The sequence below is a fragment of the Strongylocentrotus purpuratus genome, unplaced genomic scaffold (genome assembly GCF_000002235.5).
Source record: "Strongylocentrotus purpuratus isolate Spur 01 unplaced genomic scaffold, Spur_5.0 spur5_scaffold_4, whole genome shotgun sequence".
In the NCBI taxonomy this organism is placed as follows: Eukaryota; Metazoa; Echinodermata; class Echinoidea; order Camarodonta; family Strongylocentrotidae; genus Strongylocentrotus; species Strongylocentrotus purpuratus.
Genome location: NW_022145610.1, coordinates 17446770 through 17466548, shown reverse-complemented (window position 1 = coordinate 17466548; position 19779 = coordinate 17446770). Strand labels below are relative to the sequence as shown.

The window sequence follows — 19779 nt, the reverse complement described above, 5'->3', positions numbered from 1 at the left end:
CATCCTGACAAAAACTCAATAGTTTAGGATAATGCGCTAATTTGTGCATGTTTTAATGTCCCGTTATTTGATCCATGATTTACAATCTTCAATAACATTAAGTTTGCTAATGCGTGTTTTTGCGTGTTTTTTGTATTTTTGAAGTTAAAAAAAAGGGATGAAATTACACAAGTTTGAGTTCGCTTGTTCTACTCTTTACACATTCAACAATGGATGAGAAATCATTGAAAGGGACAGTGAACAGTTGCTGTGATACCGTTTTCTGATGTAGGAATTCTTAATCCTGAAATTCTTGTGCTCGTTTATCTCACCACTTGGTCAGCAGTTGCAGATTAGCGCATAACTTTTCGGTGGCTTGGAGCATGGGGTCAAAGGAAAGCGGTTTGATTCCAGTTCTTCTCTATCATGTCCCTGGTATAATGATCGGAACATGTTTTATGTATTATGAAACAGGGCCCTGGTGTTCTAGATTGGACGTACAAACTACAAAGACTACATTTAGAATTGATTGCACACCAGCTTCTCAAACTGTTATGTTTCTAGTTGTTTCCTTTCGATCTCACTCTCACTGTCACTCTGTCCTCCCATCTTTACTTTTTCCAGTGACATCTATACTACTGCTACAGAGAAATTCTTGAATTATTCAGCCATATGGGGTGACCTTCGGGAAACCTACATCTAAGGAGCAGTTCTTGCATTGACTCTGTCTTCATCAGCGAATGATGTGGGCCATGCGTTACCTCCAAAACACTCAATGCCTGAAAAAAACAAAGCAATGAATAAAAAATAAACAAATAAATAACAGAGACACCTTCGGCACAAATTAATCTTCATCTAATTCAGAAGCAGAAAAAGTAAGGAAAAGTTGAAGAACAGTTTAAAGAGAGAAAGAGAAAATATTGATCTACATCATCATACATGGTCCAAACATGCTAGCAAGGTCACTTTCTGTGTCTGTAAGAGCATTGATTACAGTAGATCGAAATACTTTCTTATTGATTGAGCGCTTGTTCATCTATCATCCTAGCTAACTCATAATCAAGGCAACTGACACAGTTTAAAATTCTCAATAAGAATGTTCAGCAAGCAACCAACTTTGTTTTAAGATGTATTGTGATTTGATGTGCCCTTTTTCAGACAAAACTACCTGTATAAAGATTGTTCATGGAATCAGACCAACAGTGTGTACAGATGGGGTTCGGGAACCTGAAATTATTCTGGATTTCACTGTGTATCCTATAGAGCACCATCATATTCCCCACCCCCGCCATCCTAAAGATTAATCAATTCCTGCAATTACTTTAATAATAACAAACATTAATACATGCACTATTCTACTCTTCTAAAAGTCAAAAGTTGTCAAAACGGCTGAATGAAAAAACAAAACAAAAGAAAAGTTCGGTAGAAATGAAAAAGGTCACTATTGTAGTCTACATTCAAATAGAATCCAATCAATTAGGAAACACTGTATAGTTAGTTACCTCTGTGAGATATTTTCTAGCCTCCGGAATCCTCTTTAGGCTAAGCAGTAGTTTACCTATCCTCAGGAGGTAAAGCCCTAGACCCGGACTATATGGTCCATAGTGAAATCTAAATCAAATAACATACAAATTCAGTCATAAAACTGGTTTTGCTAAATGTACGGTGGGTTCTAGGATACCCATCCCCTTGACAATCACCCCAAGGACAATTACCACCCCCCGAAAAACTACCCCCTAGCACAATAACAATTGCATGGTATCCACCGTCCGTATCTTATTCCTTAGTATTCTTGCAACATTACTCCAAACGCAAAGCGCCATGTGTTAACAAGCCATATTAGGGGGAAGATCTCCTGAAATATCACACTTCCTCTGTCTGATCAGTATTTATAAAGGCTTAAAGGCCAAGTCCACTCCAAAAAGAACTTACTTTCAATAGAAGCAGAACAATCAGACAAACAAAATCGAATAACTAATAAGTTATAATTTTTGAAAAAGTATGTAAAACTATGGAACAATGGAAATCACTACACAAATTGCTTATTTGGTTATCAGTGTGTGACGTCATGTCCTCACTATTTATCAATTGCTTTATACAGTTTAATCCCATTAATTTCCCTTTTTATCCCCAAAACTTGATTACCCCATGCCTTTGCCCAGGTTATTTGATAGTTTCATATTGCGTGCATGACATTTCACAAAATCTTTTATGAACTTTGAAGAATTGATTCTATTTTCTAAATATAGTATTCATGATTATTGACTTTTATATATACAGATAGTTTATCAAAATTCACATTTTGATTAATTTAACTTAAAATATTATTTTATATTAGTGCATTCACACAAAAGCATATTAGGCCTACTTTCAATATAACTTGGATGCTGGTGTTAGGAAATAAGATTTTTAGGTGGAAAATTCGAGATGTATATTATCAATAAAAAGAAAACAATTAGTGGATAGTGAGGCAATGACGTCACAGTGAGCACATTTTTTTTTTTTTTTTGGTCCTCGAAAATTTAAAATTTGCACCCCTCACCCCTTGAGCGCCAGGGGGGGGGGGGTAACCCCCCCCCCCCCAAAAAAAAGGTATTTGTCTTGTGATTTTCAAGGATTTTCATGTCATTAAAACTTCATAACTTTCTTATTAGTTATCCAATTTTTGATTGGTATGTCTGATTTTTCTGCTTCTATTGAAAGTAAGTTATTTTTAGAGTGGACTTGCCCTTTAACTAATGAACCATTTACGGTCTGTTCATAAATTTAAAATATATATATATATATATATCATCTATCTGAATAGCACTATTGTTCTTTGTAATAAATATAATGAACCTATAGTCTTACCTGTAAGGCTCTGTGTTCAGCTTTCCAATCTCAGCAGCTTTGTCAAATTCTTGTGAGAGCATGTATACACCAAATGCTCTGAATCTGACCTTCATCAAGAGATGGTGATTGGCTGGAATACTGCTAGAGAGGTCCATCGGCTTCAGGTAGGGTTTACACAGCTCTAACACTTTGGCCAAATGTAAATCTCACCATTAAGGATGAATTAACCCATGCAATGAAAACTAATCGAGATGGGGACAAAAAGCTTGGAAGAATGCATACAGAGAAAATGAGAGCACACATATACGGGAGAGAACTACAATTTGATAGTACTGGAAATTAGCAAAATGAAAAAACAAAATTGGAGGACTAACGTGGGCTCAGTGAGTTGGGTGTATAGAGAAAAATATATTTCAATGAAAGGTATTTGTAGAATGTAAATAGTGCAAATTAAAAAAGCGATCTGATATCGGCAGATGATACAAACACAAAAGGAAAAAATGGTCGTTGACTTCATTACTGGTATTTCGACTTATTGACAGGTTTTATGGTAATATAACTATAGTCATTTTCTAGATAAACTTTAAATGACAACAAAGGATATCTTGTGAATTCTCTGCAGCCTGCATTTTCTCCAAGGATTTCTTCAGACCTCGGAGCTCTAATTCACCTAAACCATCACCTGGCCCCAATGCCTGGAAAAATACAGAAAACATTATTTTAATTATAATGTAAAAAAGATAACATATTAAAGCTTGACAATAAAAACGTTTTTATTTTGCACTGAAATGCATATTATTGCAAGTTATGTGAAATAATTTATATATGGACTTTGGAAATTACTTTTTATGTAGTGCATTCCTAAGAATAGATCCATGAAGATATTAACTGCCTTGGCTAATGTATGCATGGGCATAGGGTACTTGAGAGTGATATCGTTATTTCAAATTTGAGTAACAATAGAAAATAAAGCAGTACGTGGATCTTATTATTGCCCGATATATTGCTTCTCTACTTTGAACATTGGAAGTTGCAATGGTGCACACTCATTTATGAATCCGCAGACATTATCCCGAGACCATTAATATCATTCAAGTTTAAAGGTTTCTAGTTAACAGAAAACTACCCGTCGGTTACCCGTCGGTATACAGCTAGAATTTTAACTTTGGGGAATCGGGATCTTTTGCAGCATTTGAGTAAAATGAAACTGTAAAGTCAAGATTTACATTGATTTCTTCAACGCATTTCACGCACTCGCAGGTGAAGTGATACTCCTCTTCCAGCTCAGCCTGTCTCTCTTTAGCTGGCTCCATGACACTCAAATAGCCGATTGTACACTAAAAGAAAACAACAATATTATTGCAAGGATTTTTAAATAAGCACATGTTATTCGTATAAAATATGTACAATTAAGACCCTTCATGTTTTTCAACATATAAGTTCTGCTTGATTCTCTTTCATATGACCAGACTTAATTAGCAGCAAATTTATGGACGCTGAACATTGTGATCTTCCAAAATTGTGATAAGTATCTAAAGAGGAACAGGAATATACATCAGTTCTTCATTAAAGTTGAAGTGTCTTTTAATGTAAAATCTAAAACTGATATATATTGTATCTTTCGATTCCCACATATCAACTGAAATGTTTGGGTGTGCTGATTCAAATCTTATAAACACTGGTAGATCAGACTAATCCTGATTTTTTTTATGGTGAAATGAGTCAGTAATTACCCTGACAGAATCCATATAAGGCAACAGTCAATTAATAAATTTCTTTAAAAATATTTAGGGTATTTTCTCTCACTTGCATATCCAGAACATAAGGAACGACATAAATGTGGTATTTAAGAATAAAATATGTGGTCTTACCTCTTCTCCTTCTTTGACATCTTTTATGGTCCTGAGTTGAAGTTTCCTCTCATCATACACCACTACACAGTTATAATCACAGGAATGGTTCGCCATAGATGCTCTTAAAAATCAGGAAAAGATAAAACAGAGACAAAAAAATGAAACATTTATTTACACAAGCAAGAAAATAAAGGAAAATTCAGACTATATGGGATTGGGTAGAGAAAAGGTAGTAGTATATATATAATGCTAATGTAATCATTCTTAACATACAATTAAACCATACAATCAGTAAGTCAAACTAAAACTGTATTCCTACAGTTCTAAATTTTTGTGAAAAAGCTTGCTGAAACGTGGAACATTTAAACCAATTGGATTCTAAAATAGACACATCAATTTCTTTTACAGACATTTATTTTAGCATTGTATAGCACGTATCAGAAGGTGCATGACGGCTCAGTGGTAGAGCAGTGGCGTTGTTACCGGGAGGTCCCAGGTTCAAAACCAGGTCAATGTGCTTGCATATCTGCCCTTTGATAAGGCATTAATCCTCAATACCAAGTCTCTTGGAGAAGACTTAAAGCAAGCTGTCGGTCCCTTGGTTGTTTACTTACAAGCATATACATTCTTTCTTTCTTAGAGTCAGGTAAAACAATCATTAATCATAGTTACAGAAATCACCTCAAGTAAATCCCAATTGCAACGAAATTCAGATCATTATCACATAATGTGAAGTTGTTGCAGTTAGCCGCCCCAAATATCTTCAACAAGCTGCTCGGCTCAGCGAAGACATCAGGTTCGATGAACTGCTTCAATGGAAACAACAAGTTCTCAAATTCATTCCTTCTTGTATCGGTCAGTTTCTCATGATGGGATTCCAACTGGTCTACGGTGGTTGGAAAATAATCCTCATCATCCGTAGTGCACGGAGCAGACTTTCTTTGCTTCCGGATGACTTGAGACAGAAGCTGAACTAAGTCTCCAGGTACTTTGGGATGTATTCTCTTCAGGGCTTTGCAGTCTTGCTTGTGACATCTTGTCCAGTCTTCTTTCTGCACAAGGTACAAATATAAAAATAAGAATGTTAGCCATAATTACCACATAATTATTCTAAATGAGTCTACCCAGTTACAACAACCATTCAAGACAAGATATGTAACACCTTTTAAATCAAAATTATGTGTAATAATCTATTAATAGAAGTTTAGGCACCTCACGATTGACTGATTATTTCTGATGATTATGTTTGCATAGTTCCTGCAATGACCACTAATTTCAAATAACCATTCTACCACTAATGGCCAACTATACTTAATATAACAAAGCCCCTAACTCCATAAACTTTGTCATAATGCTTAGCAACTTACAAAAAACAAAATTAGAGTAATTTTGACTCTCTTACTGCTTGAATTCTCTTATTTCCACCGAATTAATTCAGGGATAATTCATTATCAATATCGGCAATGGGTTTATATTGGAGGGAACCAAAGCAAAAGATGTGTTTTTACCTGACAAGATTTATTGCAGTAGCTTACACACTTGCAACTCAAACACTTCTTTAGAGTTGAACTGAAAGTAAGATGAAAATTGTAGTTGACTTGATTCTAGATATATATTTAAAACAGTGTCAAACTTAAATGAATTTCATTAAAATGTAACAAATGTAGTACGTAACTGTACTAGATTTAAACAATACATTATGCAAATATGAGAGTAGAAACACTCACTAAAAATTAAAAAATTTAACCAATAAATTCATGATGGCCCGGCCCTTTTGCGTTTTGTGCAAATTGATGAAGTAATATTGATGCTTACTTTTAAATTCAAAAGTTATCATATCTTATTGTAATTATTATTACTTAGACTTCTAGATTTATATTTCCTAAGCTATCATGTCCATAATTACGATGGTTAATTCAATCATAGACATATCATTGAATGAATATTTTTGTTCTTATAAATAGTAGCATTCAAGTGAAATAAATGCATATTCTACTCTCAGTGGAATAAACAACCTAATTGGCCGAGAAAAAAATATAGATCTAAAAAGAGAAGCATGGATTTCAATATGTAAAAGGCCCAACTATCACATTTGAAAGAAGAAAATAAAAGTCAATACCATTGTTTGAGGCAAAAGTCACAGTAGAGTCCCCGTGTGTTGTCGCACAAAGTATATGCATATGGCAATTCTTCAAGGATACATTGTCCAGGCGCAAATCTTGAAGTGGCGACCAACTTCCGCCCACAAGTAGCTGATTTTACAACACGCACAGATTGCATAGGCATAGACGCCGCCATTATAAGTGTAATCACATAAAATTACTCCTCTCAGCTCAAACATGCACGGGCGACAATCCTGCTGAATAAGAGATGTATGATAATATTTCATTCAGCTATGCAGTTGTATATGAGTATGCTTTTTATATCGAGTGGGAATTCCCACTGACGTCCATAACAAAAGGGAAGTACTATTATGTTTGACCGACCTGTTACCCCACGCACAGCAATCCCTCTCGTTATAAGAGGTAATTAAGTATGAATTTTTTCCTTAGGGGTGGGAATTCCCACTCATAGATATTTCTTGTGTAACATTACACTGATGCTATTTGTTGCTTGTACTGTTTGGTACTCAGTTATGCATACTTAATATCTGTAATTCATTGTAGGATGATGCACATTTGAACTCTACTTGGTGAAATATCAGAAGTACATTAATGTAAGGAAGGTGATAATGCTGTATTACGCATACCTTGCTACTTTCATCTCACCCCTTCCCCCTTCCTCCATCTCTTTTTCTTCCATTATGATCTCTTTCATCCTAATGTTTTTCTTGTACGTACATGCTTGTTTCTCCTCTCTAGCTATACCATCTCTCCCTCCATCTCTTTTTCTTCCATTCTGATCTCTCACATCCTAATCTTTCTCTTGTAAGTACAAGCTTGTTTCTCCTCTCTACCACCTCTCCCTCCATCTCTTTTTCTTCCATTCTGATCTCTCACATCCTAATCTTTCTCTTGTAAGTACATGCTTCTGTCTCCTCTCTACCACCTCTCCCTATAACTCCCTCACGTTTCACCCTTTACCTCAACTCTGTTCATTTCTTGCTCCATTCGACTTTCTCTCATGGTCACTACAATTGTTTACTTTGTTCTGTTTTCTCCGCTCCTATTACCATTGCTTCTCTCTATTTCTAGCTAACTGCTGATTTCTGGTTTCCCTGTTCATGTAATGTATTCTACAAATAGGCGTTGTTGTCTCTACTCAGATGCGGCGTGTTTCCTGTTCCCTTTGTAATGCATACTGATATGTGTATTGCTATCTTATTGTATGTATATTTTGTACGTTGCCATTCTCTTTTCTGATTCCATGTTAATATATGCTAATATGAAACTTGATATTTTTAAGGAAACAGCCAGAGAATGATTTTTGTATGCCAAATGTACTTTTGTTAATTGTGCGTGCATGAATAATAAATCAAACTGAAATTGAAAATGATGATCGAGGAATGTGAATGCATTGTTTTATTGTTTGTTCAGAAAACTCCTTCTCTCTGTTAGCTCTGTGTGCACCCAATAGTCTGATATTATCGAAGGTATCCCCCGCCTTCATAAAAAAAAGTTCTGGAAAGTTATTTTAATACTTAGGAAGCTTCATTTCATCCTTTATCTCTCGTATTTTCGATATACAATCCTTCCCTCTCCTCGGTGTAAAATTGTCAGAGGTTAAAAGTGTCAGAGGAAAAAATGTCAGAGGTAAAAATGCCAGAGGTATAAAATGTCAGAGGTACAAGAGAAATATCCTAAGTTAATATCGTGGAAATAAGTGCACTAAAGAGATGGGAGTTTTTATTCATTTCAAGTTTTAATAAGGCAGCCCAGATTAGTTAACCTTTCATATTTTCTGTTTCTGTATATTTAACAATTCTTCCAGCTTAGTATTATTTTCTGTGCTAACACATTCATAGCTTAAAAAATTATCTTAGTAACGACTTGAATTTAAAAAAATAAAGTGTGTGGGTAGTAAACAGAACCATTAACAATCTTCTTAATGTAACATTTATAAATTGCATATTGCGCATAATTTAAAATAATATTCAGGTGTGAATATTTCTTGTTTCCAATGTCCTTACCTACAACTATTATCTTTTGGTCAATTTGTATTTCCTTTTTGGAATAGGTTAAATATCAAATTACATATTTTTTTCCAAAACGAAGTCACATCCTCGCAATATTATAACATAAAATGAAAAGTTGAATTAACTTGTCCACAAGAGTTGCATTAATTATTATTCACAAATTACCATTTATATGAGTTTTCTTTTGAGGCAATAAACCTATGAATCATCTTGAAATTAAATTGTTTAACTTTATTTTTACGAATTTGCTTTAATTTAAATAAAAAATACATCCTTCCAAACAAAGTCATTATCTAAACTTAAAAAGGAATTCCAAAGGTAAATGACATTTGATTCAATTGACTTTTTACGTATTAACAAACGATAGTAATCTGTCACTTTCATCATAAAAACATTCACTTTTAAAGTGAATGTTTTTATTATGAAAGTGAAAGATTATTACCTGTTCCTATTTCTATAAGTTTTGAAATATCACATTCGAGTTCAAAATCATTAACATATCTTAATCTGTCTAACAAAAATTGCGGAAAATGCTTTCTTTAATTTTGTATATTTAAAATCAAATAAGAGCTGCAGTGCTTTCACTTTTGTATTTATTAATGTAGAGTCATTCCAAATACCGTTTGTAATCAAATTAAGAATTTTCAATAAACCGGCATCTTGCCATTTTCGATAAAACAATTATTTGTTCTTAAACGTAATGTTACTTGTCGGGTAGATAGGCTACTTAATAAGTCCATGTACAGCAAAATTTGATTTTAGGGTTCTACATTATGTTTGATGATTAATCATAATTTCATCTTCAATAAAAACAACTCTTTAGGATGTTTTTAGCGGGTAGATACTTAATAACTACAACAAAATATGATTTTCTGGGTCTACATTATGTCATAAGTGTATTGAATGATTGTTATGGAGCTGTTACAAGAACACGATGATCCTAGTTTATCCTCTTGAACTCTCTATCTGAAAGCACATCAGTGCATGGATGAGATTCTTTAAACTGATACTTGTAACAAATCCATTAATTACTGTCTGGAACAGTATCTACAGATAACGACAAAAACTCAATATTGTAGGATAACAGTCCTGCTATTATCCTACAATAATGAGTTTTTGTCAGGATATAATTTTACTTATGCCAACACTGGCACACAAGTAATAGGAAGGGCGGAGTACTACATTTGAAAATTTGTTTGATGCACTTTTCCCAATTCAATCCCCTAATAAAGTTTATAATTTACACTTAAATTTTGCCGGTAATTTAACAAATGTGAAACTGGTGCCTGGCTTCTGAAATTCCCGCTGTTGAAGAGCGGCTCGGAGCATGGAACTTCAAACCCAAGTGGAATGTTACGCATCGCATTGTTACGCTTTAGAACTCACGCATGCGTTTGAATAAATTATAATAGTTTTCACTCCTTCTCTATCACATCCCTGGTTTAAATCACTGGTGTGTCTATCAACTTTCATCGTCACTCAGTTTCTTTCATGTCCCTTTCACTGTACATGAGTGTCTTTACTCTTCCTTTGCCAGTCTCCACTCACTATATTTCTCCATCTGTAATTCCTTTGTCTAAATATCTCTTGTTCTCAAGTTCTGATTTGTTAATACATGTTTTTGTCTTCAATACACGCCTCTCTCTTTCTCCCTCCCCCTCTCTTTCCGGGAAATTATAAATGTACTATATAAAGAAATAACATATCAAAGTTCAAATTGGCTGTTTCTTTATTAAAGCATAGAATACAGCATGTCTGTGTACAAGTAAATTATTCTTCACTTAAAAGACATTTGGTGGAATCTTGATTATTGTATAATTATAACCAAGTGCTATATAATTCTTTTCTGTTTTTCATAGGTTTCCAGCTCGAGCCGCATAACAATTTATTTTAAAATACACCTGTAAAAAGAATACAAATACATACGTAAAATATATTCCAATTTGAATGACGTCAGACTTTGGAAGTACCAAATATCAAGTATTAAGTAAGAGGAAAGCATGCACTTTCTCTTCGACTTGTTGACAAAATATATTTCTGACCTAACATCACCCCCCCCCCCCCATTAAAAATGCTCTAACGACACAATGAATCGTATACCTCTAGCCATTATACTATTTCTCAAACTTATTTATTTATTATTTATTGACAAATATTTATTCAGGATATGACAATATGTCGGCCAAGGCTGTTTCACACATTGTACCTGTATATACATGGTAACATACAAAAAAAAAATCAATGAAATAAGGCAAAACATGAAAATATATTAAAGTGATATGAAATAATATGACATATAAAATAACCAGCGACTAAAAACATGAATATAAATTTATAGATTTACCCAGATTCACAAAGTGAGATTATCCAACAATTTGAAAAACGGTAAAAAGAAATTTAAACTTAATTAATAGAATCAGAATCTCACCCAGCACACTCGAAGGAAATAAGACACAACACACCCATAAATCATCAACACACCTGAACTACCAGTCACAGAAGCAATAAAAGCACTCATAAACAATTCCCACAGCAATATGATTAATTAATAACACTCACATTTTTAATATATTTCCGGTGACGTATAATGCTTAAATTTATATTCAAATGGGTAAAAAGTATATACAACATATGCATATCCATGGCTTCACTGGTAGTTTAGTACATTCATGAAAATGCAATTGTTTATGAAGGTGTTTAAATGAAGAAATAGATGTTGAATTCTGCAAAGTACTATAGTAATTAGTAAGGATATATTGACTGCTTTGAGAGGCATAGTGGTTTCTATAGGGTCAAGGGAAACTCACAACCTGCTATGATCCCAAGGCGCTTGCGCCGCGGGGTCATAGCAGGTTGTGAGTTTCCCGAGACACTATAGAAACAACTATGCCTCGAATATTAAAAGCAGTCAATATATATTTTATATACCGAAAAAAAGGAAAATGTTGACTCACAAAAAACCCCAGTATTTTGCGATCGAGACTAGTACACAAAATGGCGATCGGTCGTCTGCGCTGCGTGGATTGGTAGATTCGTCGCCTGAATGCAGCGACCAAAATCGAATTGCACTCAAACACCGTTAACGGTATTGCGCATCGGTCATCGCACAAAAGAAACTTATACGGTAACACGTAAACCAAAATGGGGATCGCAGCAAAATGACGTCACGTTTCACAGCCATGGAAAAAGTGCTATGAAAAATAGATATAAACCGGTAGAGCCGGGAAAAATGACTATGAATTTCAATTAGCGGGCATGGTTAAGAACATGACTGCATTTTCAACCAATCAGAAGACAGGATTAGTAAAGAATCTTAAAATGAGGTATATAATTCCACATATAACACCTCCTTAAATAAAACTGGGCCCTGTTTCATCAAACTTGTTAACAATAGCAACTACCACATATCTTTGACAAATCTGCTCACAGCCAATCAAATGCAAGGATTTCAGTAGCTTATAACAATGATCGTAACATGTTATTGAAAACTCTCTGTTGCTCTTTCCTTCCATCTGTAGTATTTCCAGTGTCATCTACTGCTACAGAAAAAGTCTTGTATTGATGTTGACATCAGTGACGGATGCTAGACATGTGTTATCTGCAGTATCAGACAGAAGGGGCGACCTTAAGGAAAGTCGTTAGCCATGTATTACCTAAATCTACAGAGCAGTTTTTGCACTGACGTTGACTTCAACAGTGAATGCTGTGGTCCATGCGTTACCTCCAAAACACTCTTTGCCTGAAAAACAAAATAATGAATTAGAAAATAAACAAATGAATAACAGAGACACTTTGGGCACCAAATTAATTTCCTCCCCAATCAGACGCAGAAAAGTAGGGACAAATTTAAAGGAATAGTCGAGAATTGATATAGAGGGCGCTACACAAAATAATTATTATGTGAGATAGTGATACATTTGAAAGAGCGTACAATTTGTTTGACAAAATCATCTTTGTTTGATCAAAATATCCGATAACGTTTTATTCCAGCCAATGTTGGCTTTTGTTGGCTTTTTCGTGCTGTTTATATTACACACAACTAGCCGGCCTGTGTATTTTTTTATCATTAATTTATCAGTCAATTAACGGTCACCATATTTTTTTTGAAACTGGAGCTGAATTGGTATGATCGGATTTAATATAAATTTGACATGAACTCAACTGTCCCTTTAAAGAAAGAACGATAAAGCAAATGGATGACATAAAGGGATATATTATTGCAAGGATTAAAGTAGATCAAATCCCTTCCTTATTGATTTAGCACTTTTTCATCTATTGTCCTAATAGCTAATTTATATCATGGCTACTGACACAGTTTAGATTCTCAATAAGCATATCTAGAAAGCAACGAACTCGGTTATGATGTACTGTGATTTTATGTGCCATTTTTCAGACAAAACTACTACCGGTATGAAGCTTGTTCATGGAATCAGACGCCAAAAAGGATGAAAAATGGGGTTCGGGTATCTGAAATTATTCCGGATTATTTCATTGTGTATCCTAGAGAACACCATCATCTACCCTAACCCCGAACCCCACCCACCATCATGAAGATGAACCTATTCCTGTAATTGCTTAATAGCAAACATTAATAAATGCATGAATCTACTTATCTACTCCACTACAAATAACATTTGTCAAAACAGCTGAATGAAGGGCCCCAATAGAAAAGATCAGTACAAATGAAGAAAAAAAAACATCGTAGTCTTCAGACAGTCCCACCAATCTATAGGAAGAATAGTTAGTTACCTCTGTGAGATACTTTCTGGCCTCCTGAAATCTCTTCAGGTTTAGCAGTGCTTGGCCCATCTTTAGGAGGTGAATCCCCAGACTTGGATGGTATGGTCCATAGTGGTCTCTATAAAAATCAATACAGGTATCATACAAATACATAGTCACAAACAAATATGGTTTCGATAAATTTACAATATAATGTGAAGCCTTTACAGCAAATTTATTGCTCATAATTATATATAACAGTTCAATAAACGAAATGGGTAAATTTTCTGCTCTGAGGGGAAGATCTGCATAATATATCGATCATTCTCAGTCTGATGAGTGTTTAGAAAAGTTCAACTAATGCACTATTGCTCCTGTTCAAGAACAGATATTTAGTCAGTTAATCCGTTGTGAATTAAAAGTGTATTGTTTTTCAATCACACGAATGATCGATATGATTGTACTCTCACCTATATGGTTTTGTGATCAGTTGTCCCATCTGAGCAGCTTTTCCCCATGATTCTATCGTACAGCATATTCCAAATGCTAGATCTCTGACCTCCACCAGAAGATAATGATGAGCTGGAAGAGAGCTTCTCAAGTAGGTCTCGAATTTCTGTAACACTTTGGTCCAATGTAAAAATTACATCATTAAGGAGTATAACTTCTGAGAATTAACAAATGATTAGGATTGTTTTGACAAATTCACAGCGTGAAGGCAAAGAAAAATGAGAAAGAAAAATAGCAATGTCACGAGAGCAAATGGAATGACTGAAATGATGTCAGTAAGTTGATAATATAGAGGAGTGTGCAAAATAGAGAGAGACAGAGAGACAGACAGACAGGCACACAAAAACAGACTTAGGCAAGCAGAAAGAAAGAAGAGCGAGAAAAAGACAAAATGGAAGAGAGAAATTAGAATTTAATGAAACAGATATGGCACGTTTACTGTGCAAATACCAAAATTGACTATTATTTCAGGTGTTACAAAAATTAAAAACAAAATTAAAAAGGTACTAAAAAAGGGGGAATCATTTAATTCATAAATGGGATCACATAGTTGTGGTAATTGTGCTTTCTAGATGTACTCCTATTGGGAACAAAGGATATCTTTTGTTATCAATGCAAACTGTATTTGCATCTCGATTTCCTCCTTGGATTTCTCTAGACCTCGGATCTCTTCAGCTAAACCAGCATCCGGTTCCAATCCCTGAAGTGAAAAGAAAACGTTTTAATAATCGGAATGTAAAACAAAAATTGCTTCACCATAAGACAATTTAGATTTTGCACAGAAATGCATAGTTCAAGACTTATGTAACACTTTCTTTATGGACTTTGCAAATCACTTATCTAGTGCATTTACTAAGAAAAAATCCATGCAGGTATCAACTGCCTTGGCTTATGTATGCATGAGCATAATTATAGGGTACGTGAGAGTGATATAATTCAAACTGAATAATAATACAAAGTAAAGCAGTGCGTGGATCTTATTATTGGCCAATATAGTGTTTTCCTACCTTGAACATTGGAAGCCACGGTGCACACTCATTGATGAAACCACAGCCCTTATCCCTAGACCATCAATACAATTCAAGTTCACAGATTGATAGTAATTCAGAATAAATCTACCTATGCAGCTGTAATCTTTTTAATTGAATATTTGAATAGCGTTAAACAAAGAATGAAACTTTAAGAAGTAAAACTCACATTGATTTCTTCGATGCATTTCACACACTTGCATGTGAAGTAATGTACGTGGTCTAGAAAAGCCTGTCTCTCTTTAGTTGGGTAATTGACGGCAGTAAAATAGCTGATTGTACACTAAAATAAAACAAAAATAGTTTGTAAGGATCTTAAATTTTAAACACATGTAATTTCTATAGTAAACTGTCATGTTTTTCAAGGTCATAGAGTTGCTAAATTCCTTTTCATATGACCAGACTTATCAACAATTTTGTTAACACTGACCACTGTGATCTTCAAATATTATGACGATGAAAAACTTGTTCTTATTCTTCGATTCACCAATGTAAAGATAATTTAAATTTGTTGACTTACATGATATGATGAAATTTCCGTATGTATTTACAAATTTGTTAACGCCCATGATATATAATTACTAAATGGTTTTGAAACACAATCAAATGTCACATAAGCGTTTTGTCTATGGAATTTAAATCGAATATTACCCACTTCAAAAAGGTTTGTTTTATGGTTATGTTGGATTCCTAAATGTACACTGAACCATGTAGGTGTGCTGATTAAAATTTTATAAGCACCGGTATACTATAATCCTGAATTGTTTACGGTGAAGTTTAAGGTGGTGATAACCCCGATAGAGGCGATGTACAGTGCGTCCCCAAAAAACGAAACTGAGCATTATCGATGTTTTCTCATAACTTAATCACAATTATAATTAACAAATGACATTATTTGGAAAGCTTAGATCCTCCTCTTTCATTTGATGCAACTCGTATGATTCATATTTCACGCATGAGTGATTAAAAGCAATTTGAAGAGAGGAAACCAAAAAGTCATTTGGCGGGCGGTATCTGAATTCCAAGGAAAAAATCACATTTCTAGAAAGTTCAATTTCTGCTTTTTCATATGACACCTCAATCAGGAAAAATGAGCCAGGAATAACAAAGTTATGTTTGTTTAAAGTAATGCTTGCATTTCCATAATTTGATCACAAAACGAGCTCGTTCTCGCCGGCTACCTGCCGTACCAACAAACAGAGTTGACAAAAGACTTAACTCCGTTTCGTTGAAGATCAGCCATGAATCAGGTCTTTCGTCTTCTGCGTGCACAGATATGAATCGTACGAGTTGCATCAAATGAAAGAGGAGGATCTAAGCTTTCCAAATATGCGTCATTTGTTAACTATAATTGTGATTAAGTTATGATAAAACATCGATACTGCTCGGTTTCGTTTTTCTGGGACGCACTGTTAGCAACAGTCAGTGAACTTTCTTTTAAATCTTCGGGCATTTTTTTTTATCTTGTGTGCAAATCCGGAAAAATAATCATGCGGTCTTACCTCTTCTCCTTCTTTGACATCTTTAACAGTCCTGACTTGAAGTTTCCTCCCATCAAACACCAGTGCACAGTTAGGATCACAGGAATGGTTCACCATAGATGCTCTAAAAACAGGTACATAATATAAGAGTTAAAATAGACACGATTGACACATTTATTTATACAAACAAAACAAATAAAGGAAATTCAATCTTTATGGGATTGGGGAGAGACAAGGTACTAGTAAATTATGCTAATGGAATCATGCTTAACATACAAGTACAACATACAATCAGTAAGTGGTAGAGCAGTGGTCTCGTACCCGGAAGTCCCAGGTTCAAAACCAAGTCAATGTGCTGGTGCCCTTTGGTGAGGCATTAATCCTCATTACCAAGTCTCTTGGAGAGGACTTAAAGCAATCGGTCCCCTTGTTGTTTACTTACAAGCATATACATTCTTTCTTAGAGTCAGGTAAAACAAACATCAATCATAGTAACTGAAATTACCTCAAGTATACCCCATTTGCAATGTCAATCAGACCATAAAGTCCATAATCCATTATTGAAAAGCCGTTACAGAGAGTCGCCCCATACATCTTCAACCAGCTGCTTGGCTCAGCTAAGACGTCCTCTTCAAGGAACTGCTTCAATACACACAACAAGCTCTCAAAATGATTCCTTTTCGTATCACTCAGCTTTTCATGATTGGATTCCAACTGGTCTACGGTGGTTGGGAAACAATCCTCATCCTCCTGAGTGCATGGAGCAGACTTGCTTTGCTTCCGGATGAGTTGAGACAGAAGCTGAGCTACGTGTAAGTCTGGAGGCCTGGGATGTATTTTCTTGAGTGTTTTGCACTCTTGCTTGTGACATCTTGCCCAGTCTCCTATCTGCACGGGACACAAACATCAAAATAAGAATGTAAGCAATACCAAAGGACATAATTATTCTAAAGGAGTCTACCAATTACAGCCATTAAAGACACTCGATATCCTTAACACTTTTAAAATCAAAATAATGTATACATATCTTTTCACTTAAATGTTCATAGAAGTTTAGGTACATTGGGGTTGATTATTTCTGCATAGTTCATGCAATGACCACTAATTTCAAACAACCATTCTGTCACTAATAAAGTAATGGCCAATTATACATAATATAACATAGCCCCTTACTCCATAAAATGTCATATTGCTCACAACAAATGTCTTTATATTTACCTAGAGATGGAGATATCTTACTAAAATATGTCAATCTCAGGGAAATTATTAAGAAATTTTTGATTTTTTAAAAGTTATTTTAACTCACTGAGACACTGACTGCTCGATTTTTCTTATTTCCATAGAGCCAGACTTAATTCGGGAATCATTCATTTCTGATATAGGCAATGGGTTTGTGTTGGAGGGAACCAAAACAAAAGATTTGTTTTTACCTGACATGATTTATTGCAGTAGCTTACACAATTGCACCTGGTGCACTTCTTAAGAGTTGAACTGAAAGTAAGATGAAAATTGGAGTTGAAAACACCCGTTTTTATTAATATTATTATAATTATAATTATTATAATTATTATTATTATTATTATTGTTATTGTTACTCTTATTGTTATCAAATCATTATATTATTATTATTATAATTATTCTTGAATATTCAAAACAGTTTCAAACCTAAACGAATGTCTTTAAAATTTAACATAATGTAGTACTGTACTAGATCCAAACAAATCCCTTAAAGGTACCATGTCCCATTTGCAGGCCAAACAAATAACAACGTTAAATACCAACGGCATGTAAAAGATAATACTAAATCAGAGCTTCCCTAAAAAAAAAAGGGGGGGGGGGGGCTTGAAAATGTTTCTAAGTGGAAAAACAACGACTATTAGTTGTCGAATCGACTTAGGAGCTATAGAGCCAGTAAGTAACAGTCTGATTTTCAGACCATTGTACTAAATGGTCATACGTTTTATGCTGCGCAAAGATTCAATCTGTTTAATTTGGGCCAACACAAGAAGTGGGTTATTGATGTAGACAAATGCTCATGTACCCTTTACAACTCATTTTATGTACCTTATTATCAAAGAAGAACAAAAGCCAGTCAGTCACTCAATAGTGTCTGACAGTGAAGTTTAGCAACTAAACGGGTTTCCTTGCATAATTTGAAAATTAGGACACTGCTAACGTTTACATTTCACATATAGGACATACACGACATATTCATAATTTCTGCAAAGTTCTACAGAATTTGAGGTTGGCTGCAAAAGGGACATAGTACCTTTAAATGAAAATACAAGAGTAGACACTTTACTAAAAGTTACAAACTTATGTTGACCTCTTTTGAGTTTTGTTTAATTTGATGAAATAATGCTTGCTTTTATTTCAAAAGTTAGCATAATAATCATTGATTTACTCATTATTAGACTTCTATATATTAGATCATTATTATCATGATCATAAGTACGATGTTCAAGTCAGTCATACACATAGCATTTAATAAATATAATTTATCCTCATCATCATATTGTCATTCAAGTGAAATGAATGATATTCTTCGCTCAGTGGAAGTGACGTGATTGGCCAAGAAAAAAAATATATAGTTAAAGCACAACTTACTATCACATTTAATCACAAATTAAAAATTAATACCATTGTTTGAGGCAAAAGTCACAGTAGAGTCCCCTTTTGTTGTCGAGCAGTGTATATGCACATGGCAATTCTTCAAGGATACATTGTCCAGGCGCAAATTTTGAAGTGAAGACCAAACTTCGCCCACAAGTAGCTGATTTTACAACACGCACATATTCCATAGGTATAGCAGACACCGCCATTTTATTAGTGTAAACTTATGAAATTGCTCCTCTCAGCTCAAACAGGCACGGCCGGGCTACAATCGCTTTCAATAAGTGGCGTATATTACAACATTTCATTTACTTCAGCTATGCAGTTGTAGGAGTGTGTATTATTTTTTTATCGAGTGGGAATCCCACCGGGAAATTCCCACTGACATTCATAACAGAAGTATTATGTTTGACCTTCCTTAGGCTTAACCGAACCGTTCACCTACGCACATCTCAGCAATCCCTTTCGTTATAACAAGCTAAATGTTTATGACCCCCCCCCCCCCCTTAGGGGTGGGAATTCCCACTCATAAACATTTCTTGGATAACATAACACTGGTACTGGTACTGTTTGGTACGGTCATATTTGTATAATTCACTTGCCATATACTCGGTTATGCATACATGATA

General features: G+C 34.6%; 3 protein-coding genes across 3 annotated transcripts; all 3 read right to left on the bottom strand.

Annotated features, from left to right (window-relative positions):
- Positions 1-278: 278 nt before the first annotated feature.
- LOC105441375 (histone-lysine N-methyltransferase SMYD3-like) lies at positions 279-7466 on the bottom strand. The gene is made up of 9 exons (XM_030997191.1): positions 7414-7466; positions 6173-6233; positions 5346-5716; positions 4683-4785; positions 4038-4148; positions 3407-3506; positions 2830-2998; positions 1482-1590; positions 279-758 (listed from the first exon to the last, which is right to left on the bottom strand). Exons 1-9 carry the CDS (start codon positions 7464-7466, stop codon positions 621-623), a joined length of 1215 nt encoding a protein of 404 aa, XP_030853051.1. The 3' UTR covers positions 279-620.
- Positions 7467-12082: 4616 nt separating this feature from the next.
- Positions 12083-14148, bottom strand: LOC115929350 (histone-lysine N-methyltransferase SMYD3-like). The gene is made up of 3 exons (XM_030998183.1): positions 13989-14148; positions 13549-13657; positions 12083-12538 (listed from the first exon to the last, which is right to left on the bottom strand). The coding sequence occupies exons 1-3, from the start codon at positions 14015-14017 to the stop codon at positions 12449-12451; spliced, it is 228 nt and encodes a 75-aa protein (XP_030854043.1). The 5' UTR covers positions 14018-14148; the 3' UTR covers positions 12083-12448.
- Positions 14149-14523: 375 nt separating this feature from the next.
- Positions 14524-19472, bottom strand: LOC115929332 (histone-lysine N-methyltransferase SMYD3-like). Its single transcript, XM_030998101.1, has 6 exons — positions 19178-19472; positions 17968-18028; positions 17043-17425; positions 16559-16661; positions 15226-15339; positions 14524-14728 (listed from the first exon to the last, which is right to left on the bottom strand). The coding sequence occupies exons 1-6, from the start codon at positions 19357-19359 to the stop codon at positions 14609-14611; spliced, it is 963 nt and encodes a 320-aa protein (XP_030853961.1). The 5' UTR covers positions 19360-19472; the 3' UTR covers positions 14524-14608.
- Between the last annotated feature and the right edge of the window lie 307 nt (positions 19473-19779).